At 50.1% G+C, this 25,710-nt stretch overlaps 2 protein-coding genes across 2 annotated transcripts; both read left to right on the top strand.

The window, feature by feature from the left end:
• The first annotated feature begins 2,510 nt into the window (after positions 1 to 2,510).
• On the top strand, positions 2,511 to 2,909 carry LOC138362844 (holotricin-3-like). Its single transcript, XM_069321418.1, has one exon. The coding sequence runs from the start codon at positions 2,511 to 2,513 to the stop codon at positions 2,907 to 2,909; it is 399 nt and encodes a 132-aa protein (XP_069177519.1).
• Positions 2,910 to 9,733: 6,824 nt separating this feature from the next.
• On the top strand, positions 9,734 to 21,628 carry LOC138362837 (uncharacterized). Its single transcript, XM_069321410.1, has 5 exons — positions 9,734 to 9,774; positions 10,482 to 10,760; positions 15,001 to 16,070; positions 18,240 to 18,342; positions 21,094 to 21,628. Exons 1-5 carry the CDS (start codon positions 9,734 to 9,736, stop codon positions 21,626 to 21,628), a joined length of 2,028 nt encoding a protein of 675 aa, XP_069177511.1.
• Positions 21,629 to 25,710: the final 4,082 nt, after the last annotated feature.

Genomic DNA, 25,710 nt, shown 5'->3' with positions numbered 1-25,710 from the left:
CAAGTCAAGCAAGGCCTCGGGCCGGGCTTGGGGAGTAGAAGAACTCCCAGAACCCCATCAACCAGGTATCAACCAGGTAACCAGGTACAAGGCTAGTTAATAAGCGGGGCAGTCACTGATAGGTAGGTATGACACACGTCACCCGTTCCTGGCCCCAGGGACCGGAGATGAGGGAATAGGAAGGGAAGGAACGGGGGGATGGGGCGGTACAGTTTGGTGGAGAGGTGTAGGGGTGAGGTGTAGGGAAGGGGGTGAGGTGTAGGGAAGGGGGTGAGGTGTAGGGGAAGGGGGTGAGGTGTAGGGAAGGGGGTGAGGTGTAGGGAAGGGGGTGAGGTATGGGATCACCCGCCCACCAGACCTCAAACCAAGCCTCAAGGCGCCGAAGCTCCCTCTACCCTGCCAAATGTGCACTGGAAGAACAAGTTCTGGAAGCCACCACTATCCACAAATTTAAGGGCCGAATCGACAAAATAGAATTCGAACGTCATAATAGTTAAATTATAAGGCAAGGGTTTAGCAAGCGGTAAGAAAGAGCTAGAGGTCACTTCTCGCTTGACACGGGTAGGTAAGTGGTGATAGACGGACATTCTCACGTGTACCCGCCCGACCCAATACCAGTATTTCAACGTTACTAATTTCCTTCCCTGCCCTCCTCCTCCTCCTCCCTTCCCAGCGACCCTCCCACCGGCCACTGTGTTGTGTGGCCTGCTATCACGTCTCCGTCCCCCTCAAACTATCCCCTTCCACTATCACATTTCCCTTTCCGCATCCCACATCCTCTCTTACATTCACTGCAAGCCCCCACACCCTCTACCTCTCCCTCATGCCTCACGCCTCACTCACCAGCCTCAGGCTCACCCACCACCACACCCACCAGCTCACCCACCACTCGTACTGGTTGATACCTGGTTGATGGGGTTCTGGGAGTTCTTCTACTCCCCAAGCCCGGCCCGAGGCCAGGCTTGACTTGTGAGAGTTTGGTCCCCCCCCCCCACCCAACAGGTGCTACAGCCATACAGACTTGAGAGAAAACTTGAGAGACTTGAGAACATTCTCCGCATAATATCCATCCCGTTATGGACGACAGAAGAAACTGACCATAAAAATAGAAGCTATTGAGATAAATTATATAATTCGCTTTCTCGGAAATGAAACCTCCCCCCCCCGTCTCCTCCCCGCCCCCGTCCACACTCGCCTAATTGTGCTTGCGTGCGGGGATTTAGCTTTGGCCGAAGCTGAACACCCCCCTGGTCAGCACAGCTAGGTGAGTACACACATACACCCACACATACAGGTGACTAGGTACTCAACTAGGTGAGTACACACATACACACACACATACAGGTGACTAGGTACTCAACTAGGTGAGTACACACATACACACACACATACAGGTGACTAGGTACTCAACTAGGTGAGTACACACTGTTGCAAACATTCAATAGTATGACGATCAGATGGTGAAATGAGATGCCTGTTAACCTGTCCTCTGACACTATCATGTCCTCTCCCTTCCCTCTCCCACAATCATGTCCACGGGTGTCCTGTCCTCTCCCTTCAGCCTGCCCCTGAAGCTTCCTTCCCTCGCTGCATAACTTTCCCATCTTTTCCTTTTGCCCTCTTCCTTCCCACCCTTCCCTTCATTTCTATCTGCATGAAGGGCGCTAATCCAGGCAGGCCAGGGTCTGTGTTCGCTCTCAGTCTACACCATGGTCGTGACAACCATGGTAGTGGTGGTGGTCATGACCACCACCACCACTACCATGGTTGGCATGACCATGGTAGTGGTGGTTATGGTGACAGTGGTTTATTCTACCTTACCCCTGGGGGCTGGTTCCAGGGATCAATCTTCCCACGGTCCAGTTTCTGAACAGGTCTCCTGGTGAATGGTATGATGGCCATGGTAGTGGTTATGTCAACGGTCATGGTAGTGGTTACGTCAACGGTCATGGTAGTGGTCATGTCAACGGTCATGGTAGTGGTTACGTCAACGGTCATGGTAGTGGTTACGTCAACGGTCATGGTAGTGGTTACGTCAACGGTCATGGTAGTGGTTACGTCAACGGTCATGGTAGTGGTCATGTCAACGGTCATGGTAGTGGTCATGTCAACGGTCATGGTAGTGGTTATGTCAACGGTCATGGTAGTGGTCATGTCAACGGTCATGGTAGTGGTTATGTCAACGGTCATGGTAGTGGTTATGTCAACGGTCATGGTAGTGGTCATGTCAACGGTCATGGTAGTGGTCATGTCAACGGTCATGGTAGTGGTCATGTCAACGGTCATGGTAGTGGTCATGTCAACGGTCATGGTAGTGGTCATGTCAACGGTCATGGTAGTGGTCATGTCAACGGTCATGTCAACGGTCATGGTAGTGGTCATGTCAACGGTCATGGTAGTGGTCATGTCAACGGTCATGGTAGTGGTCATGTCAACGGTCATGGTAGTGGTCATGTCAACGGTCATGGTAGTGGTTGTCAACGGTCATGGTAGTGGTCATGTCAACGGTCATGGTAGTGGTCATGTCAACGGTCATGGTAGTGGTCATGTCAACGGTCATGGTAGTGGTTGTCAACGGTCATGGTAGTGGTCATGTCAACGGTCATGGTAGTGGTCATGTCAACGGTCATGGTAGTGGTCATGTCAACGGTCATGGTAGTGGTCATGGTAGTGGTCATGTCAACGGTCATGGTAGTAGTCATGTCAACGGTCATGGTAGTGGTCATGTCAACGGTCATGGTAGTGGTCATGTCAACGGTCATGGTAGTGGTCATGTCAACGGTCATGGTAGTGGTCATGTCAACGGTCATGGTAGTGGTCATGTCAACGGTCATGGTAGTGGTCATGTCAACGGTCATGGTAGTGGTCATGTCAACGGTCATGGTAGTGGTTGTCAACGGTCATGGTAGTGGTCATGTCAACGGTCATGGTAGTGGTCATGTCAACGGTCATGGTAGTGGTCATGTCAACGGTCATGGTAGTGGTCATGTCAACGGTCATGGTAGTGGTCATGTCAACGGTCATGGTAGTGGTCATGTCAACGGTCATGGTAGTGGTTGTCAACGGTCATGGTAGTGGTCATGTCAACGGTCATGGTAGTGGTCATGTCAACGGTCATGGTAGTGGTCATGTCAACGGTCATGGTAGTGGTCATGTCAACGGTCATGGTAGTGGTCATGTCAACGGTCATGGTAGTGGTCATGTCAACGGTCATGGTAGTGGTCATGGTAGTGGTCATGTCAACGGTCATGGTAGTGGTCATGTCAACGGTCATGGTAGTGGTCATGTCAACGGTCATGGTAGTGGTCATGTCAACGGTCATGGTAGTGGTCATGTCAACGGTCATGGTAGTGGTCATGTCAACGGTCATGGTAGTGGTCATGTCAACGGTCATGGTAGTGGTCATGTCAACGGTCATGGTAGTGGTCATGTCAACGGTCATGGTAGTGGTCATGTCAACGGTCATGGTAGTGGTCATGTCAACGGTCATGGTAGTGGTCATGTCAACGGTCATGGTAGTGGTCATGTCAACGGTCATGGTAGTGGTCATGTCAACGGTCATGGTAGTGGTCATGTCAACGGTCATGGTAGTGGTCATGTCAACGGTCATGGTAGTGGTCATGTCAACGGTCATGGTAGTGGTCATGGTAGTGGTCATGTCAACGGTCATGGTAGTGGTCATGTCAACGGTCATGGTAGTGGTCATGTCAACGGTCATGGTAGTGGTCATGTCAACGGTCATGGTAGTGGTCATGTCAACGGTCATGGTAGTGGTCATGTCAACGGTCATGGTAGTGGTCATGTCAACGGTCATGGTAGTGGTCATGTCAACGGTCATGGTAGTGGTCATGTCAACTGTCATGGTAGTGGTCATGTCAACGGTCATGGTAGTGGTAGTGACTGGGAATGATGGCCACAGAAGTGATAGAAATAACTATAAAACATTAACATTAATGTATTGTGTTTCCATGCAAGGTAGGAGGCCTGGTCGACGACCGGGCCGCGGGGACGCTAAGCCCCGGAAGTACCTCAAGGTAAGGTAAGTCGCCTCATAAATGTGTTACCGCTTAAGGAATGTTTTTGAATTTCAATAAATGTGATTCATAAGTCAGGCAGCAAGCAGCCACACCCAACAACCTGGTTGACCAGACCACCAAACAGGAGGCCTGGTCAGAGACCGGGCCCATGAACTAACAACCCCCTGAACAGGTAAGTCAATAGGTACGTACAACTGGTACATTTATGAATGAAGATTTTCAACATGCAGGCGATGAGTCACAATAACGTGGCTAAAGTATGTTGACCAGACCACACACTAGAAGGTGAAGGGACGACGACGTTTCGGTCCGTCCTGGACCATTCTCAAATCGACTTGAGAATGGTCCAGGACGGACCGAAACGTCGTCGTCCCTTCACCTTGTAGTGTGTGGTCTGGTCAACATGTTGTAATTCATCCGGACAACCATCTTCACTACTGGGCTGCCCAAATAGGTTTAAACAACACTACTGGACTCCGAGCACAATTATAGGTCTATCATCATATCATTGTTACAAAATATTTACATTTAAGTCCTAACGAGAGATGGAGAATCGGTAGAATTTGTTATTAAAAAAAAAAACGTTGAATTAGCTTAGTCATCAAAGTTCAATAACTTGTGTGATAAGAGTTCCCGTGCAATAATTGCGATAAGAGATAAAGACTCACTACATCAACATCGTGAAACTCTAATAATACTGAAAGAAGTCTCTTGAAAAGCTACTCAAAACTTGACCAGAATGAGGGGGGGGGGCTTAGAAATAGCCTAAGTTACTCTATCCCCTTGAGATGTATTTTGTATTTTTTTTCTTGTCTCAATAAACATACTTAAAGTTGCCCAGATTAGAAGGGTTACAGTGGCTAGCTTAGAGTGGGAGTTGCCAACACCACCACCTGACAACTCCCATTCTGATGCGAGTATCAGCGGGGGTTATTCATGCCCGTGCCACCTCTTGGGCAGCTTAATAATCTCCATGACTGTGCTGCGAGTCTCACCAGCTCCGGGGGTGGGGGTGGGAGGAGGGACTTTTCTTCCCTTGCACCGTCTCTCTCTCTCTCAACCGGTTCTCTCCAATATGCTACTCCGTTAAAAATGCAACTGTTTTGCCTAACAAGAAACGAACTAATCCAAGCCCCAAATCTAACTTATCTGGGCTGAGGTTTAAAAAACGGTCAATATTACGGTGGTTTGAGCTTGACTAATAGGTCGCATTTTTAACGATCCCGTCGAGGAATTAGGCGAGAGGACGTGTTGAGGAGGAGCAGCCAGGCGGAGGGTTCCTGTCTTCTCCAGTCAACATTTTTTGTTTATAATTATTTTTGTTTGTTTTTAACTATACGTCGAAATCAGGATTATCTTTACACGAACATTACAGAAAGGTGTTCACAATAGAACAAATAATATACATATAATTTCGCTGTCAAATTATATCAAACAACAAATTATAAAGTTATTTTTTGTCGGCCCAGCATACTTGTGTCGGCCCAGCATACTTGTGTTGGTCCAGCATATACTTTTGTAGGCCCAGCATACTTTTGTAGGCCCAGCATACTTTTGTCGGCCCAGCATACTTGTGTTGGTCCAGCATATTCTTTTGTAGGCCCAGCATACTTTTGTCGGCCCAGCATACTTGTGTTGGTCCAGCATATACTTTTGTAGGCCCAGCATACTTTTGTAGGCCCAGCATACTTGTGTCGGCCCAGCATACTTGTGTTGGTCCAGCATATACTTTTGTAGGCCCAGCATACTTTTGTAGGCCCAGCATACTTTTGTCGGCCCAGCATACTTGTGTCGGCCCAGCATACTTGTGTTGGTCCAGCATATACTTTTGTAGGCCCAGCATACTTTTGTAGGCCCAGCATACTTTTGTCGGCCCAGCATACTTGTGTTGGTCCAGCATATACTTTTGTAGGCCCAGCATACTTTTGTAGGCCCAGCATACTTTTGTCGGCCCAGCATACTTGTGTTGGTCCAGCATATACTTTTGTAGGCCCAGCATACTTTTGTCGGCCCAGCATACTTGTGTTGGTCCAGCATACTTGTGTCGGCCCAGCATACTTGTGTTGGTCCAGCATATACTTTTGTAGGCCCAGCATACTTTTGTAGGCCCAGCATACTTTTGTCGGCCCAGCATACTTGTGTTGGTCCAGCATATACTTTTGTAGGCCCAGCATACTTTTGTAGGCCCAGCATACTTTTGTCGGCCCAGCATACTTGTGTTGGTCCAGCATATACTTTTGTAGGCCCAGCATACTTTTGTAGGCCCAGCATACTTTTGTCGGCCCAGCATACTTGTGTTGGTCCAGCATATACTTTTGTAGGCCCAGCATACTTTTGTCGGCCCAGCATACTTGTGTTGGTCCAGCATACTTGTGTCGGTCCAGCATATACTTGTGTTGGTCCAGCATATACTTTTGTAGGCCCAGCATACTTTTGTTGCCCCAGCATAGTTTTCAAGAAACATTAAAAAAAGGTGAACTCTCACTTAAGAATTCACTCAAAAATCTGTATCTATATTCACTCACATGACGTGTTTGGGAACCAAAAAAAAAAGGGAATCTGCACAAGGCGTATTGACCCCTACGACGCAGCTACACTCTTTGTCCACCTCCAGCAACCAGGAGGCCTGGTCGACGACCGGGCCGCGGGGACACTAAGCCCCGGAAGCACCTCAAGGCAAGCTAACCCAAACTCGTTCATATATACGTGTATCACCTACGCTGGAAACCATTCAGCGACCCCGCACGCCTATTATGTTTCCTCCATCCACCCTATTTCCACATCACCTTTTACCCAGGTCCTTCCCGAATCAACACTTTTTAATTTTACATTCATTGTTTCGACTTCCATTTAATGCAGATATTTTTAATACCATATTCATATCTCCGTTGATACATTTAAATACTTCCATCATGTCGAACCTTGTCAATCTTCCGGGGATCAACAGCCCCGCGGCCCGGTCTCCAACCAGGCCTCCTGGTTGGTTGTCTGGTCAACCAGGCTGTTGGACGCGGCTGCTCGCAGCCTGACGTATGAATCACAGCCTTATTATGAAGATTGTACCTTTAATTTTTTTAATTTACATTTTTTAAATCTCTTTTCATAATGAAGCTTTATAATTCATGGGGATTAACTTGAACTTTATCTGAACACATTCAGGTGAATTGACGTCCATTCTACATTCATTGTTTCGACTTTGTACAGACCAAAACTAAACCCCATAATCTAAATATGCTCAACATGGACAAGATAAAGCTGAACCACAATAGTAGATCTGTTATTGCTAGCGTTTTCTAGAACATATCCCTGTATCCCTGTATAAGCCGGGGGGCGCCGCCCCCGACACAGCACTCCGGTGGGGCACCACGCTCTGCTGTGGTGACGCGGAAACTGCGCTCTGCGCCTTATCTGATTGTATTATGGATAATTTGTTTGAAGACATTTGAAATGTCTATGCAAGCATTTATTAGCGATTTTATGTTCTGCGCAGGAATCTTATCCAGAATTGCCAGCATCTTCAAGAAAGTAATATTATCCTTTATGCAGAGCCAGTACGCAAAGTGTTCTCTGAAACCAGTTTTTCCTTCCATTATTAGTCATGTTGGCACATTCCTGTACTCACCTCACCTAGTTGTGTTTGCGGGGGTTGAGCTCTGGCTCTTTGGTCCCGCCTCTCAACTGTCAATCAACTGGTGTACAGCTTCCTGAGCCTACTGGGCTCTATCATATCTACATTTGAAACTGTGTATGGAGTCAGCCTCCACCACATCACTGCCTAATGTATTCCATCTGTTAATTAACTACTCTGACACTGAAAAATTCTTTCAAACGTCTCTGTGATTCATCAGAGTTGACACTGAAAGCTCTGCTGGGGATCTACCTTCTTGTGGCATTCTGTGAACAATTTTCCCAAAGATATTTTTACTGAATACTTCTGTTCAATGATGGTGTTAAAGTAGTGAACCGGTGCCTTATTTCGAATATTTATAATGGTGAGTGTGTGACGGTAATGGTGACAACGATTGATGCGATTATTTTCATGGTAATACCCTCCCCCCCCCCCAGCCCTCAGTCCATATCTCCGAGCTCCCCCCCAACATTCACCCTCACCCCAACTTCTCCCTCCCGCCCCCCACCAGTCCCCCCCCCCCCCACGGAGCTTCCTCGCCAAACATTAATTAACACCTCACAGGGGAGACGCCCGCGTTAATATCCTTCTCTCCAAGATGTTTTCATTACTATGTGCTGCGGAGGCCGTATAAATAATTAATATTATATATATATATATATATATATATATATATATATATATATATATATATATATATATTTCAACATCCTCCCTCAATATACCTTGCAGAAATGTCTGTAAATCCCTTCAACACGTTACAAAAAGTAAAGCGGCGCAGACGCGCAAGCACAAATAGGAAAGTACACGAACGCCGACGCTGTTTGTCTTACGTAATGAGTCAAGAGGGGTGAAACAACCTTAAGGACCTGAGAGTAATCATGGCACAAGAAATTTACTTTTAAAGAACCTCTCGCAACTGTACCAAAAAAAAAAAAAGTTGGATAAGAAGAACCTTTCAAACAAGTGATGCCAAACCAGCCATGGTATAATACTGTTTAAGGCACCAGTGCTCTCTTGTGTTGAGTACTCTGGGTGATACCTGGTTGATGGGGTTCTGGGAGTTCTTCTACTCCCCAAGCCCGGCCCGAGGGCAGGTTCGACTTGTGAGAGCTTGGTCCATCAAGCTGTTGCTTGGAGCGGCCCGCAGGCCCACATACTCACCACAGTCCAATCACGCTTTTCAATATATATGTACATGTGACCTGCCCCCAACCCCAACATGGAGAATACATCACATACGCTGATGATGTCACCGCAAATAACATGCCAATCTGGACCACCAAAGTCGCGACTCGTCCGCCAGACCAAGGCAGCCATCGAATTCATAAACAAATATGAAAAGCAATGAAAAATAAGTATAAATACAAGTTGCAGGTAATACACACACACTGTATAAAGAGCCCCGGGAAGTATTATCACTGACACCAGACCTATACAACACGCGCACGCTAGCACAACTACCAGGGCTCCAGATTAATTGAACACGTATAACAATTTACGTCAAGAATAATAATAATAATTAATAACAATACAGTAATGTTAATTCAGGTCAAAGTTCATACATACAAAATGAGTTACAAACAGCATGTTGGCTTTCTAGATAGAGCTAATATATATACCATGCCTAAAGCCCCTCTAACACGCTCAGTGTTTCGGGCATCTGAAAGAGCCTCATGAAAACTGAGGAGATTCCGTAGCCTTAACACAAACATACAGCTACACCAGCGGCCAGGCCGGACTGTACTGCCATACAGTACATCTAAAATGCCCTCCAGTACCCCCCTACATATATTTAAAGAAAACTAACATGCAAAAACTACAAGCAGGGCAAAATAAGGCGCTAAGGAGAGCAGCAAACCACCGTCCACCATATGATCAGACAGTCCAGGAGCTCCATGAACTCCTGAACACACAGCCACTAAACATCAGACTGCAGCACCAAGCCATCAGGGTGTGGAACATGGTTGAAATGTTTGAAGACCCAATAATAATAATAGATAATTAAATAATAATGACCCTTAAATAGAACATCGAAACTTGTACAAAAGTAACAGTGTATGCATATATGAATGCTACACAGTATTCATCTATAGACATTCATATACGGTGAAACACATGTGAAGAACCTCTCACACACTCACAGCTCCCTGACAAGAGAGAGCAAGCTTAGCATAGCTGCCAACACCCACACATCGTGTCAGTAAGGCCGACAGCCCGCCTGCTTTCATAACATTGTGTCAGCAAGGCGGACAGCCCGCCTGCTTTCATAACATTGTGTCAGCAAGGCGGACAGCCCGCCTGCTATCATAACATCGTGTCAGAAAGGCGGACAGCCCGCCTGCTATCACAACATCGTGTCAGAAAGGCGGACAGCCCGCCTGCTATCATAACATCGTGTCAGCAAGGCGGACAGCCCGCCTGCTATCATAACATCGTGTCAGCAAGGCGGACAGTCCGCCTGCTATCATAACATCGTGTCAGCAAGGCGGACAGCCCGCCTGCTATCATAACATCGTGTCAGAAAGGCGGACAGCCCGCCTGTTATCATAACATCGTGTCAGCAAGGCGGACAGCCCGCCTGCTATCATAACATTGTGTCAGCAAGGCGGACAGTCCGCCTGCTATCATAACATCGTGTCAGCAAGGCGGACAGTCCGCCTGCTATCATAACATCGTGTCAGCAAGGCGGACAGCCCGCCTGCTATCATAACATCGTGTCAGCAAGGCGGACAGTCCGTCTGCTATCAAAACTCACGTTATATTCCCCATTTCAAAACTTTCCCTTTTGTCTGTGCCTCTCCATTCTCTTTAAGTAGCAGCAGCACCTACAGTAGTGCAGCAGGTAGCAGCAATGGTAACAGTAGCAGCAGCAGCAACAGTAGCAACAGCAGTAACAGTACCAGCAGCAGTAGTATGAACAGTAGCAACAGTAGCAGCAGCAGCATCAACAGTGGCAGGAGCAGTAACAGTAGCAGGAGCAGCATGAACAGTAGCAGCAGCAGTAACAACAGTAACAGTAGCAGCAGCATCAACAGCAGCAGCAGCAGTAACAGTAGCAGCATCAACAGTAGCAGCAGCAGCAGCCAAGGGCAGTAGGGGAGGAGCAGCTTACCAGCCTGGCCACTCCTCCCTCCCTGCCTCCCTCCCGACCTACAATCAATACTCGGCCCCACCAGGCCACCCTCTTATATCCGCCCCTCTGCCCTCTGTTGTCGCCCATACCCTCTACACTGTCACGCCGGCCCCTCTGCACCGTCACGCCGGCCCCTCTGTACCCTCTACACTGTCACGCCGGCCCCTCTGTACCCTCTACACTGTCACGCTGGCTCCTCTGTACCCTCTATACTGTCACGCCGACCCCTCTGTACCCTCTACACTGTCACGCCGGCCCCTCTGTACCCTCTACACTGTCACGCTGGGACCTCTGTACCCTCAATACTGTCACGCTGGCCCCTCTGTACCCTCTACACTGTCACTCCGGCCCTTCTGTACCCTCTACACTATCACGCTGGCACCTCCATGTCCTCTACACGTCACATTGGCACCTCCATGGCCTCTACACTGTCACACTGGCACCTCCATGTCCTCTACACTGTCACACTGGCACCTCCATGTCCTCTACACTGTCACACTGGCACCTCCATGGCCTCTACACGTCACATTGGCACCTCCATGGCCTCTACACTGTCACACTGGCACCTCCATGTCCTCTACACTGTCACACTGGCACCTCCATGTCCTCTACACTGTCACACTGGCACCTCCATGGCCTCTACACTGTCACACTGGCACCTCCATGTCCTCTACACTGTCACACTGGCACCTCCATGGCCTCTACACTGTCACACTGGCACCTCCATGGCCTCTACACTGTCACACTGGCACCTCCATGTCCTCTACACTGTCACACTGGCACCTCCATGGCCTCTACATTGTCACACTGGCACCTCCATGTCCTCTACACTGTCACACTGGCACCTCCATGGCCTCTACACTGTCACACTGGCGCCTCCAAGGCCTCTACACTGTCACACTGGCACCTCCATGCCCTCTACACTGTCACACTGGCGCCTCCATGCCCTCTACACTGTCACACTGGCACCTCCATGTCCTCTACACTGTCACACTGGCACCTCCATGGCCTCTACACTGTCACACTGGCGCCTCCATGGCCTCTACACTGTCACACTGGCACCTCCATGTCCTCTACACTGTCACACTGGCACCTCCATGGCCTCTACATTGTCACACTGGCGCCTCCATGTCCTCTACACTGTCACACTGGCACCTCCATGCCCTCTACACTGTCACACTGGCGCCTCCATGCCCTCTACACTGTCACACTGGCACCTCCATGGCCTCTACACTGTCAGGAGCCTCCAGACGGTGGTAGCTGCACACTACCTTGCGGTGGTTCCAATGATCAACGTCTCCGAGGCCTGGCCTCCTGGTTGGTGGACTGGTCAACCAGGCTGTTAGACGCAGCAGCTTGCAGCCTGACATACCATTTGACAACCCGACTGGAATTTGAAGTAGCCATAGACTACTAACATGTCTATGCACTCTGCATCAAGCCCTGATTCCTGGAATTTCATATTCATCAAGAATTGTAAAAAATATAAAAAAAAAATCGCAGGTTCTGGATAATTCTTTGGAGACAGAGACTACATACTTGGGGTTATTCTCAAGATGTTATAAAGAGCGGAGAGAAACTCCGTAAAGGAAGGAATAAAGCAGAGACAAAATATTATTGAATCGAGAGCATTAACATCACATATCATGAAAATCTTCGAACGAGTCCTGGTTCCTGGTTTGTGCCTCGGAGAGGCTACGGGATGCAGTAAGTTTAGTAGAACTTCGGTTTCAATTCTTTTAACCCTGTCGTAGCTCAGTCGATTAAGGCAGTGTCTGGGATGCTCCCGGACGCAGGTTCGAATACTCGTCACGGCCCTTGTGGATTTGTTCATTCGAACGAGTGCTAAGAAGATCACAAATGACAGCGTCTACACAACTCTGGACAACATGGGTTCACAGCAGGGTCAACATCAGAGGTCCACAGGTGGTCAACATCAGAGGTCCACAGGTGGTCAACATCAGAGGTCCACAGGTGGTCAACATCAGAGGTCCACAGGTGGTCAACATCAGAGGTCCACAGGTGGTCAACATCAGAGGTCCACAGGTGGTCAACATCAGAGGTCCACAGGTGGTCAACATCAGAGGTCCCACAGGTGGTCAACATCCTCCCAGCGAGTAAAAGAAATATTGCCAGAACAAACGTGAACGTCTTCACTAGAAAGGTGGATAGTTGTCTCCAGGAAGTGCCGGATCCAATCAGGCTGTGGTGGATATGTGTCACACTGGCACCTCAAGTGCCCTCTCCACTGGCCTGCTACTTTTTTTTGTACTTCAATTAAAAACCATAACATCAGTTAAAACGTTTCTCCTCTTTTCAAAGGGTTTCGTAGTACAGTTGACTTCGTTTTCAACTCTCAATTGAGGAGCCCAGGTTCGATTCCCGGGCGGGACAAACTAAAACTACATTAACTAGGCTCTACCAATCACTGTCTTCACCTCCAACTTTTCCAAAGTATTTGTCGAGTCTCGGGACTCCGGCTGGTCGCCTGATAGTCGTATTATATTCTTAGTTCAGCCTGGTGGAGTAAGGGCGAGGTGTCCTCTCACCTCATACGGACTATTTTATACAGAATCGACCAATCCGTCAAAAATGCGACGTACTGGTACAAATTTAAGCATCGCATTTTTGACGTTTTCTATTCATCTGTCCCGATAGGTTAGATGGCTTGCTTGGGTTGGACCAACCCGGTTGGTTCAGAACTTCTTTCAAGAACTTACTTAAATGCTTCTTGAAGAAATCCACCTCTGTTCCGGCAATATTTTTAATGCTTTCTCAAGAGGGTATTCAACAGCCGTGGTTCCCTGCTCTTTAGGACGGTGTTCTCTGATTATGCCTGGTTGACCAGTCCAGCAAGGAAGAGGTCATGCTTAAAGACCGGGCCGCAGGGACGTTGAGCCCGAAATCCTCGCAAGGTAAGGTAAGGTGCCTATGGTGACCTCCTACTACTCTACTCCTCACTGGTTCTATTCTGCATTTCCTTCCGTACCTTTCGCTCCTAGTATGTTATTCTACTGTTCATAATTTGAGACATGGGTATTTTTACGGAGTGAAAAATCGTGAAAATGGAGAAGAATTGCCGGCCTGTTCTATTGATTATCGGTGCCCTGAAGAATAGGCTCCTTGAATAACCGGATTGCGGAACATCGAATTGCGAGCAGCGGCTACCAATAGTTTGGTTAATGGGAGCGTTAGCCAGGAGAAATCATCAACTACGGAGGAGTGAAGACACTGAGGGTGGGATCCGCGACAAGGAGTGAAGACACTGAGGGTGGGATCCGCGACAAGACAAGCCTCTACCCCAGTACGACTCCCTGCCGTAGTCCGCCATATTTACCTCCACAGTAATGACACCTGTTACATGTTAATGAAACATCGATCTGAACCGGAAGGGAGCTTGGCTGCCCGCCAGTTGCCGGGACAGGTGAAAACTGTGCTGCCACCCATATCTTGAGGTTATATCTTGAGATGATTTCGGGGCTTAGTGTCCCCGCGGCCCGGTCCTCGACCAGGCCTCCACCCCCCCCAGGAAGCAGCCCTTGACAGCTGACTAACTCCCAGGTACCTTTTTCTTGAGTTATCTTGAGATGATTTCGGGGCTTTTTAGTGTCCCCGCGGCCCGATCCTCGACCAGGCCTCCACCCCCCAGGAAGCAGCCCTTGACAGCTGACTAACTCCCAGGTACCTATTTACTGCTAGGTAACAGGAGGCATCAGGGTGAAAGAAACTCTGTCCATTGTTTCTCGCCGGCACCCGGGATTGAACCCGGGACCAGAGGATCACGCGTCCAGTGTTCTGTCCTCAGCCACCGGCTCCCCTGTGACCAGACTGTGGTCTCAGCATACAATTAATCAGTCACCCCTTCAGAGGTGTGTTTTATCAAGTTATCACAAGTCGAACAAAGGCCCCAAAACTCCCGAGAACCTCTCCAGATAAGATCCAGGTACAGCATGAGGGATTCATGCTATTATAACATACATCAAATCAAAATAACTAAGGACAAACATAAAAATAAAGACGAAAGCACAGGCGAGTTACCTTTGAGTGACACATGTCAAACAATCAGTCCAATAACGTATCAAGACCCAGACCAAGGACGCACCGGGAATATTGCCATCTGGGAGTCTGAGATGCCAGCGGGGCTCTTAAAATACCTCTACCAGAGTCGTGTCTCTTGAGTACCTGTTGGCGATTTCCAGAGTTCTTCTGCTCCTGCAACACTGTTTGCCTTCCCTGCTGACCAGCTCGAGTACCAAGGGTCGTCACCCTGCCCAGCGCCTCGAGTACCAAGGGTCGTCACCCTGCCCAGCGCCTCGAGTACCAAGGGTCGTCTCCCTGCCCCGCGCCTCGAGTACCAAGGGTCGTCACCCTGCCCAGCGCCTCGAGTACCAAGGGTCGTCTCCCTGCCCCGCGCCTCGAGTACCAAGGGTCGTCACCCTGCCCAGCGCCTCGAGTACCAAGGGTCGTCACCCTGCCCAGCGCCTCGAGTACCAAGGGTCGTCACCCTGCCCAGCGCCTCGAGTACCAAGGGTCGTCACCCTGCCCAGCGCCTCGAGTACCAAGGGTCGTCACCCTGCCCAGCGCCTCGAGTACCAAGGGTCGTCACCCTGCCCAGGGCCTCGAGTACCAAGGGTCGTCACCCTGCCCAGCGCCTCGAGTACCAAGGGTCGTCACCCTGCCCAGCGCCTCGAGTACCAAGGGTCGTCACCCTGCCCAGCGCCTCGAGTACCAAGGGTCGTCTCCCTGCCCCGCGCCTCGAGTACCAAGGGTCGTCACCCTGCCCAGCGCCTCGAGTACCAAGGGTCGTCACCCTGCCCAGCGCCTCGAGTACCAAGGGTCGTCACCCTGCCCAGCGCCTCGAGTACCAAGGGTCGTCACCCTGCCCAGCGCCTCGAGTACCAAGGGTCGTCACCCTGCCCCGCGCCTCGAGTACCAAGGGTCGTCACCCTGCCCAGCGCCTCGAGTACCAAGGGTCGTCACCCTGCCCAGCGCCTCGAGTACCAAGGGTCGTCACCCTGCCCAGCGCCTCGAGTACCAAGGGTCGTCACCCTGCCCAGCGCCTCGAGTACCAAGGGTCGTCACCCTGCCCAGCGCCTCGAGTACCAAGGGTCGTCTCCCTGCCCAGCGCCTCGAGTACCAAGGGTCGTCACCCTGCCCAGCGCCTCGAGTACCAAGGGTCGTCACCCTGCCCAGCGCCTCGAGTACCAAGGGTCGTCACCCTGCCCAGCGCCTCGAGTACCAAGGGTCGTCTCCCTGCCCCGCGCCTCGAGTACTAAAGTTTAGGGACGTCTGAGAGTACCAAACGACCCGGTGACACGGTGGGGGGTGGGGGGGGCGGCAGCCTCCTGCCTCTACGTGTCAAGGAGCGACCTTACATTGAGGTGTTTTCGGGGCTCAACGTCCCGGCGGCCCGGTCGTCGACAACGCCTCCTGGTTCCTGGACTGGTCAACCAGGCTGTTGGACGCGGCTGCTCGCAGCCTGATGTATGAGTCACGGCCTGCAGGTATTCTGCACATCCTGCCATGCCTCCTGGTCTCATGTGATGTTATTTCTGTGTGCAGGTTTGGGACCAGCCCCTCTACTATTTTCCAAGTGTAAATTATTATGTATCTCTCCCGCCAGCGCTCAAGGGAATACGGATTTAGGCTCTTTAGTCGGTCCCAGTAGTTTAGATGTTTTACTGAGTGGATTCTAGCAGTAAAGGATCTCTGAACGCTCTCCAGGTCAGCAATTTCTCCAGCTTTGAAAGGGGCTGTCATTGTGCAGCAGTACTCCACTCTAGAGAGCATTAGCGTCTTGAAAAGTATCATCGGTATAGCATCTCTAGTGTGAAAAGTTCTTGTTATCCAACCTAGTCATTTTTCTTGCAGTTGTGACGGCTACTATATTGTGTTCTTTGAAGGTAAGGTCTTCCCACATGAGTACACCCAGATCCTTTCACATTGCCTTTCCGTTCTATGTTATGATTTGACTGAGTTTTGTACGTGGTTTCCGTTTTATATTTTCATTTTTTCCGTAGCGAATGAGCTGGAACTTATCTTCGTTAAACACCATATTATTTTCTGTAGCCCATAGAAAGATCTGATTTACGCCTGATGGGAAGTTTGCCGTGTCCACTATGTTGCCAACTCTCATGAAGATCGCAGTGTCATCTGCAAAGGATGATACAGTACTATAGGTTGTGTCCTTGTCTATGTCCGATATGAGGATGAGAAAAAGTACTGGAGCAAGCACAGTACCCTGGGGGACTGAGCTCTCCACGGTTGATGGTCCGGATTTTATTTTATTGACTATTACACATTGGGTTCTATTAGTCAGGAAATTGTAGATCCATCTGCCTATTTTTCCGGGAATTCCTTTTGAACACATTTTATGTGCAATAACACCATGGTCACATTTGTCAAAGGCTTTTGCGAAATCTGTGTAAATTACATCATCGTTTTGACTGTCTTCCATGGCATCTAGTGCCATGTCATAGTGGTCCAGCAACTGTGACAGGCAAGAGCGTCCTGTTCTGAAACCATGTTGTCCGGGGTTATGGAGATGCTGTGATTCCATGTATTTTGTGATCTTACTTCTTAGCACTCTCTCAAAGATTTTTATGATGTGCGATGTTAGTGCTATCGGTCTGTAATTTTTTGTCTCTGCCTTATTTCCTCCTTTATGGAGTGGTGCTATCTCTGCTGTTTTTACTATGTCAGGGATAACGCCAATGTCTTGGCTTTGTCTCCACAGAATGTGAAGAGCCTGCGATAGTGGTTTTTTACGGTTCTTGATGAATATGGAGTTCCAAGAATCAGGGCCTGGTGCAGAGTGCATAGGCATACTGTTTATGGCTTCTTCAAAATTCAGTCGGAATAGGGTGACGTCTGATATATGATTTGATGTTGGTATCAAATCCATTAAAAATTCCTTTGGGTTATCAATCTTTAGTGTGTTTAGTGGCTCGCTGAGAACAGAGTCGTACTGCTTCCTCAGTAACTCGCTCATTTCTTTGTTGTCGGTGAAAGTTCCATCTCCCTTTCGCAGGGGCCCGATACTAAATGTGGTTTTTTATCTTGATTTTGCATAGGAGAAAAAATATTTCGTATTTCTCTCTATTTCACTGATGGCCTTTCTGCTCTCTCTGCCTCTCCTGGGTTTTGTATGATTCTTGTAGCTTTAGTTCAATTGTTTCTATTTCTCTACCTAACCTTCTTCGCCGTTCTTAAGATAGGGTGCGACTCAAGTTGTTCCGCAATTCGTTTTCTTCGCCTATATAGGGAACGACGTTCCCGTTCCACTCTGCATCTCTTCCTCTTTTTTCTTAGGGGTATGCGGTTTGAGCATATTTCTAGTGCTACTGAGCTTATTTTTTCCAGGCATTGGTTCGGGTTTACATTTTCTAGCTGTTCTTCCCAGCTTATTCCTGTGAAGTCTTGGTTTATTTGCTCCCAGTTTATCTGTTTATGATTGAAATTGAATTTGCTGAAATCTCCTCCACTGGGAGGAGACCTGTGAGCTCCTGCCTCTACCTGTCACGGGGCGACCTGGTGACACGGTGGGCGACGGCAGCCTCCTACTCTCTCGCTCACCACTATCGATCACCTGCCACCACCACCACCACCTCTGTCGCTGCTACCACCACCACCACCACCACCACCGTCCCTGCTACCACACCACCACCACCTCCGTCCCTGCTACCACACCACCACCACCTCCGTCCCTGCTACCACACCCCCACCACCGTCCCTGCTACCACACCACCACCAACCACTCTTACCAGGCCCTTTTAAGTAGTGGATGGGTACTCTCGCTTAACCACCCACACCCGATATTACCCACCAAAGCCAACCAACCAACCCACAGTACACAAAAAAATATCTACACTCTTCCCTACACCCGGCCAACGGCTTGGTTGACCAGTCCAGCAACCAGGAGGCTAGGTCGGGGACCGAGCCGCTGGGACGTTGAGCCCCGAAATCATCACACATTGCAAGGTAACCGCAAGGCAAGGTAATCAATCCCCCAACCCCACACCTGGTTGATACCTGGTTGATGGGGTTCTGGGAGTTGTTCTACTCCCAAGCCCAGCCCGGCCCGAGGCCAGGCTCGACTTGTGAGAGTTTGGTCCACCAGGCTGTTGCTTGGAGCGGCCCGCAGGCCCACATACCTACCACCCACCACTCCCCACACACGAGGCGATGTGGGGAACAGGTAGGGAGAGGTGGTGTGGGGGAAGAGGGATTTTTATGGAGGGGGGGGGGGAGTAAAGAGGATAGGTGAAGAGAAGTATAGAAGTGGAGAAATACAGTGAGAGGTATGAAAGCAGGCGGGCTGTCCGCCTTGCTGACACGATGTGTGGGTGTTGGCAGCTAAGCTAAGCTTGTTCTCTCTCTCTCTTGTCAGGGAGCTGTGAGTGTGTGAGAGGTTCCTCACACGTGTTTCAGCATATATGGATGTCTATAGATGAATACTGTGTAGCATTCATCTATAGACATCCATTTATGCTGAAACACATGAAGGGGGAGGTATGGTTGGGGAGAGAGGGTGGTGGTGTAGAGGAGCGTGGTGTGTGGGGGGGGGGAGGGGGGGGGGGGAGGAGCGTGGTGGTGTGGGGGGGGGAGGGTGGTGGTGTAGAGGAGTGTGGTGGTGTGGGGGGGGGAGAGAGAGGGTGGTGGTGTAGAGGAGTGTGGTGGTGTGGGGGGGAGGGTTGTGGTGTAGAGGAGTGTGGTGGTGTGGGGGGGGGGAGGGTTGTGGTGTAGAGGAGTGTGGTGGTGTGGGGGGGGGAGGGTGGTGGTGTGGGGGGGGAGGGTGGTGGTGTAGAGGAGTGTGGTGGTGTGGGGGGGGAGAGAGAGGGTGGTGGTGTAGAGGAGCGTGGTGGTGTGGGGGGGGGGGGAGGGTGGTGGTGTAGAGGAGCGTGGTGGTGTGGGGGGGGAGGGTGGTGGTGTAGAGGAGTGTGGTGGTGTGGGGGGGGGGAGAGAGAGGGTGGTGGTGTAGAGGAGCGTGGTGGTGTGGGGGGGGGGGAGGGTGGTGGTGTAGAGGAGTGTGGTGGTGTGGGGGGGGAGGGTGGTGGTGTAGAGGAGCGTGGTGGTGTGGGGGGGAGGGTGGTGGTGTAGAGGAGTGTGGTGGTGTGGGGGGGGAGGGTGGTGGTGTGGGGGGGAGGGTGGTGGTGTAGAGGAGTGTGGTGGTGTGGGGGGGGAGAGAGAGGGTGGTGGTGTAGAGGAGTGTGGTGGTGTGGGGGGGGGAGAGGGTGGTGGTGTAGAGGAGCGTGGTGGTGTGGGGGGGGGAGAGGGTGGTGGTGTAGAGGAGCGTGGTGGTGTGGGGGGGGGAGAGGGTGGTGGTGTAGAGGAGCGTGGTGGTGTGGGGGGGGGGAGAGGGTGGTGGTGTAGAGGAGCGTGGTGGTGTGGGGGGGGGAGAGGGTGGTGGTGTAGAGGAGCGTGGTGGTGTGGGGGGGGGGGAGAGGGTGGTGGTGTAGAGGAGCGTGGTGGTGTGGGGGGGGGAGAGGGTGGTGGTGTAGAGGAGCGTGGTGGTGTGGGGGGGGGAGAGAGAGGGTGGTGGTGTAGAGGAGCGTGGTGGTGTGGGGGGGGGAGAGGGTGGTGGTGTAGAGGAGCGTGGTGGTGTGGGGGGGGGGAGAGGGTGGTGGTGTAGAGGAGCGTGGTGGTGTGGGGGGGGGAGAGAGAGGGTGGTGGTGTAGAGGAGCGTGGTGGTGTGGGGGGGGGGAGAGAGAGGGTGGTGGTGTAGAGGAGCGTGGTGGTGTGGGGGGGGAGAGAGAGGGTGATGTGGGGGACAGTAGGGTGGGGCTTATATAACAGTGCTAACCGAAGTCACACACACACACACAGTTGTACTGTGTTGCAGTACACAGTTGCTGTGTACTATTGTTGTTGCACACAGTTCTGTACACCAGTTGATTGACAGTTGAGAAGCGGGACCAAAGAGCCAAAGCTCAACCCCCGCAAACACAAATAGGTGAGCACACACACACACACACAGTTACAGCCCCGCTCCTGTGCTAGGTAAGTTCACTACGGGCTCACCACAGCCCCGCTCCTGTGCTACGTAAGTTCACTACGGGCTCACCATAGCCCAAGTTCCAAGTAGCGAATCTAAAACTACAACAACAACAACAACAGTGACACACAAGAGAAAGGGGGGGGAGGGGCGAGGTCTCCCTAACGCGCCTGCTAGCCTTCTTGTACTTGTTGCATTGCATTTTACCTTTCCTAACGTGTGGAGTCTTTGTCGAACCTAATGGAGGTGGCTTCCACAACATCTTTCAGTGTATTCCACTTGTTCATCTCCCAAACAGGGTACCAGTATTTCCCTACATTTCTTCTTCGGGTATACAAGCCAACGAGGAGTGCAAGCCAACGAGGAGTGCAAGCCAACGAGGAGTGCAAGCCAACGAGGAGTGCAAGCCAACGAGGAGTGCAAGCCAACGAGGAGTGCAAGCCAACGAGGAGTGCAAGCTAACGAGGAGTGCAAGCCAACGAGGAGTGCAAGCTAACGAGGAGTGCAAGCCAACGAGGAGTGCAAGCCAACGAGGAGTGCAAGCTAACGAGGAGTGCAAGCCAACGAGGAGTGCAAGCCAACGAGGAGTGCAAGCCAACGAGGAGTGCAAGCCAACGAGGAGTGCAAGCCAACGAGGAGTGCAAGCCAATGAAGAATACATGCCAATGACACGTGCATGCCAACTATGGCACGCAAGAGGCACTTTGATAAGTTCTTGCAAGAAGTGCCGGACCAACCAGGCTGTGGTGGGCCTGCGGGCCGCTCCAAGCAACAGCCTGTTGGCCCAAGTTATCACAACTCGATCCTGGCCCCAGACCGGGCTCGGGGAGTAGAAGACCTCCCGAGACCCTCTCCAGATACGCCTTATTGTTTGACTTGATCTCAACTGAAAGAACTTGTCCATGTGCACCTTGTCCGCACCCGCCCAGCATCTTACGTGCACCTGAATGCACCCAGCACATCCCGCCACAAGGCTACTATGCAGCCTTTGTAGCGGGATGTAACCTCTGCTATGCAACATAGACGCAACATCCCCCTTCCTGTAACACCATATGTGCTTCTCTGAGCAACATAATACGTCCTCCCAGCGAGCATAAGTAATATTGCCGGAACAACCGTGGACATCTTCAAGATGAAACTAGATTTATACCTCCAAGGAGTGCCGGGCCAACCGGGCTGTGGTGGGGTATGTGGGCCTGCGGGCCGCTCCAAGCAACAGACAGCCTGGTGGAACCAAACTCTCACAAGTCAAGCCTGGGCTTGACTTGTCAGGGCCGGGCTTGGGGAGTAGAAGAACTCCCAGAACCCCATCAACCAAGCATTAACCAGGTATAACAAGGCGACACGAGGTTTATTCTATACGAGAGAGAGTCACTTACAGACAACTAATACATTATTCGCACACCACAATCACCTGTGTCTCATTCCACACACGTACAGTGAGCAATGCATTCCAGCTGGGACGCAAGCCCGCGGAAATGCAAGCGTGGACGCAAGCCGGCGGTGATGCAAGCCGGCGAGGAATGCAATTCAGCGAGGATACAAGCCAGCGGGGAATGCAAGCCAGCGGCATGGTAGCAATGAACTGCAGCAGAGCATTAGAGGGAGTCGAGCCAGGGAAGAGGGCTGGAGGTGTGACCTGGAGGCCAGCCACGCCACCACCTGCCCCACACCATCATTGCCGCCAACAACTAATCCACTCACGAAACCTGTACATCTTTCAACATCCTTGGCGGTGTTGGTTATCTTTATTAAACACTTTATGACTTCAGAAGCATTATCAGGGTGTTTAAGGCAACAATAACCTCGGATTACTTAATATTTCGACATTAAATACAATATTTAATAAATCAATAACATGATAAATTTGTCGAAAGATGTACACGTTTCGTAGATAGATGCGGTACTGCTTCACCTAACTGTTGACTCGACAAGAATGCAACCAGCAGCCACACCTGGCACATTACCACATGTAGGAGAAAATCCCCCTAGTGCAGTGAGGTGGGCGCGAACCCACGACCAAGGCAACTGCCAAGCCGCATACTCAACCACTCGACCACCGAGGCCTTGTAAAAAAAAAAAAGTCGTACAACCGATATTTCTACTGAAATCACAGCAAGTCTAGAAGCCTCTACTGAAGCCAGTCTACTGAGTTTTATTATATATCTTATTTAATTAACGTTGTATTAATTAATATTGTATAGCTTATTTAATTAACGAAGCCAACGTCAAAGGGCAAATATGAATTAATCTCTAATTTACCGGTGACTAGGTTAAGAAGGTCTCCAAGCCTGCTCTAGGGCTGGCCTTCCTATGTGACCTAACAACTGTCTAGTTCGCCCTTGAAAAGACTTACATCCACAAAATTTCTTATATTATCGGGTGTTGTTCAAGTATTGATCACTTTAAATAGTGAGGATGCTCTCTAATGAACAAATCCACAAGGGCCGTGACGAGGGTTCGAACCTACGTCCCAGAGCATCCCAGACGCTGCCTTAATCGACTGAGCTACGACATGGTAAAATCCCTTGTGGATTTGTTCATTTGATGCATCACGCTCTTGTGATTTCTGTGTGTAAAGTTCTCTAACTACAAGTTATGACATCACTGCGTTTCGTTAATGTACATTTTCTGTTATTTAATTAAGTTATTTTATTGTTATTTTCATTAAGATGCGGAACCAGTTCCTCAAATACCTCAGTTCCTCAAATAATTTCCTAATGTAAATTATTATCTCTCTCTCTCTCCCACATGCACTTTGTTGAACACAGATTTAACAAATTAATCGGTCCACTCAGTATAATATCTAAATTGTTGGGACCGCTTAAATTGTTTCAATCTGTATTTTCTAGAGAGCAGGAGGGAGACACATTGATTTGCACTTGAAAATACTAGAGGGGTTGGTCCCAAACCTGCACACAGAAATACCACCACATGAGACTATGAGGCATGGCAGGATGTGCAGAATACTCCCGTTGAAGAGCAGAGGTGCAACAGGTACTCTGAGAGAGAACTCTATCGACATGAGAGGCCCGAGACTGTTCAACACGCTTCCACTACACATAAGGGGTATAACTGGCCGACCCCTCACAGTGGTCAAGAGAGAACTGGATAAACAGCTCCAAAGGATACCTGATCAAACAGGCTGTGATTCATACATCAGATTACCAGCACCCGCGTCCAACAGCCTGGTTGACCAGACCACATGGCCTGGTCTGAGAATGGGCACGGGCGGATCCTGGTAATCACCACAAGGTAAGAAGAGGTAGGGACCTGGCCGACCCCGACCCACCAGTGACACACTCCCAATAATATCATCATTAATCCTGCTAAGTTTAATGAGACTAGCCTCTTGTGTCTGGCCCCCCCCCCCAGCCTCGACAGACAAACCTCTTACAGTCTCTAGCTTGCCTAATGAATTACTCTCCCCAACTACAACAGTAACTTAAAACTCCATATATATACCCCAGGAGCCAAGGACCTTTGAGCCTACTGGGTTATCTTAAGGTTATCTTGAGATGATTTCGGGGCTTTTCAGTGTCCCCGCGGCCCGGTCAATCGACTAGGCCTCCACACCCAGGAAGCAGCCCAGTGACAGCTGACTAACATCCCAGGTACTTATGCCTGGGATCGAACCCGGGACCACAGGATCACAAGTTCAGCGTGCTGTCCGCTCAGCCGACCGGCTCTCCGCTTCAGATACCTTCAGATACACACTGATGATACTTTATGCAGGCATCAGCAAATGTAGATCACACAATGGGTTGCACAAGCAGGCGATGAGTCACAATAACGTGGCTAAAGTATGTTGACCAGACCACACACTAGAAGGTGAAGGGACGACGACGTTTCGGTCCGTCCTGGACCATTCTCAAGTCGATTGGGGTTGGTTGCAACCGCGGGGGTTGCACAAGGTTGCAGGGTGACCCCATCTGGCGTCAGGGCAGCACACTCGTGGTATCCTTCACACCAGATACTTGGCTGCAGTTAAAACTTGTCGTATTAGAAACATCTGGAATTAATTAACGTTGATTTGTGGAGCCTGACAACTGGCAACGACGAACACTTCTCGCCTGAACGGTTTTGTACTAACCTCAGGATCAGCGACCTGATTAATCAGGCTGTTGGTGCCCGCTTTCGGCTAATTAGCGTTTCTGAGATTATTTGAATTATAAACAAAAATGTCTCTGGCGGCGTAGCAAAACCACCGGTGCAGAATAAATACAATAAAGGAAAAGGATATACAGTTCCAGGACGAACTAGTTTTAAGCCATTCTAAATTTTAATTAAATTAAATTGTTGACGTCATACCAATTTCCAAATGGGTTGAATTTCCTGCATCTTCCTGGAGAGGTTTGTGGGAGTTCTTCTACTCCGTGAGTCCGGCCCGGGGCCCGGCTTGGCTTGGCTTGTGATAACTTGGTCCAACAGGCTGTTGCTTGGAGCGGCCCGCAGGCCCACATAGCTATTATAACTGGGATGGTCTGGCACGTCTTGCAGGGACGTGTCTAATGGTTTCTTGAACACGTCCACTTTTGTTCCGTCAATATTTCTGGTGTTTGTTGGTAGGATATTGAATTAGCCGCTGACCTCTGATGTTCAGACAGTGTTCTCTGATCGTGTCTCTGGCGCCTCCAAGCTTTACTAGTTATCTTGAGGTTATCTTGAGATGATTTTGGGGCTTAGTGTCCCCGCGGCCCGGTCCTCGACCAGGCCTCCACCCCTGGTAAGCAGCCAGTGACAGCTGACTAACTCCCAGGTACCTATTTACTGCTAGGTAACAGGGGCATCAGGGTGAAAGAAAATCTGCCCATTATTTCTCTCCGGCGCCCGGGATCGAACCCGGGACATCAGGATCACGCGTCCAGTGCTCTATCCGCTCAGCCACCAGCTCTAGTTCTGTACTGTACTTCCA

Source organism: Procambarus clarkii, chromosome 1 (assembly GCF_040958095.1).
Source record: "Procambarus clarkii isolate CNS0578487 chromosome 1, FALCON_Pclarkii_2.0, whole genome shotgun sequence".
Lineage (NCBI taxonomy): Eukaryota > Metazoa > Arthropoda > Malacostraca > Decapoda > Cambaridae > Procambarus > Procambarus clarkii.
This window is presented reverse-complemented; position numbering and strand designations above follow the sequence as displayed.

Coding starts and splice junctions, on each gene's coding strand:
- LOC138362844 (XM_069321418.1), top strand. CDS start 2,511: ATGGTAGTGGTCATGTCAACGGTCATGGTAGTGGTCATGTCAACGGTC.
- LOC138362837 (XM_069321410.1), top strand. CDS start 9,734: ATGAATGCTACACAGTATTCATCTATAGACATTCATATACG. Junction 10,761..15,000: donor AGCAGCAGCAGCCAAGGGCA/GTAGGGGAGGAG, acceptor GGCGATTTCCAG/AGTTCTTCTGCTCCTGCAAC. Junction 18,343..21,093: donor CGGGGCGACCTGGTGACACG/GTGGGCGACGGC, acceptor TCTCCCAAACAG/GGTACCAGTATTTCCCTACA.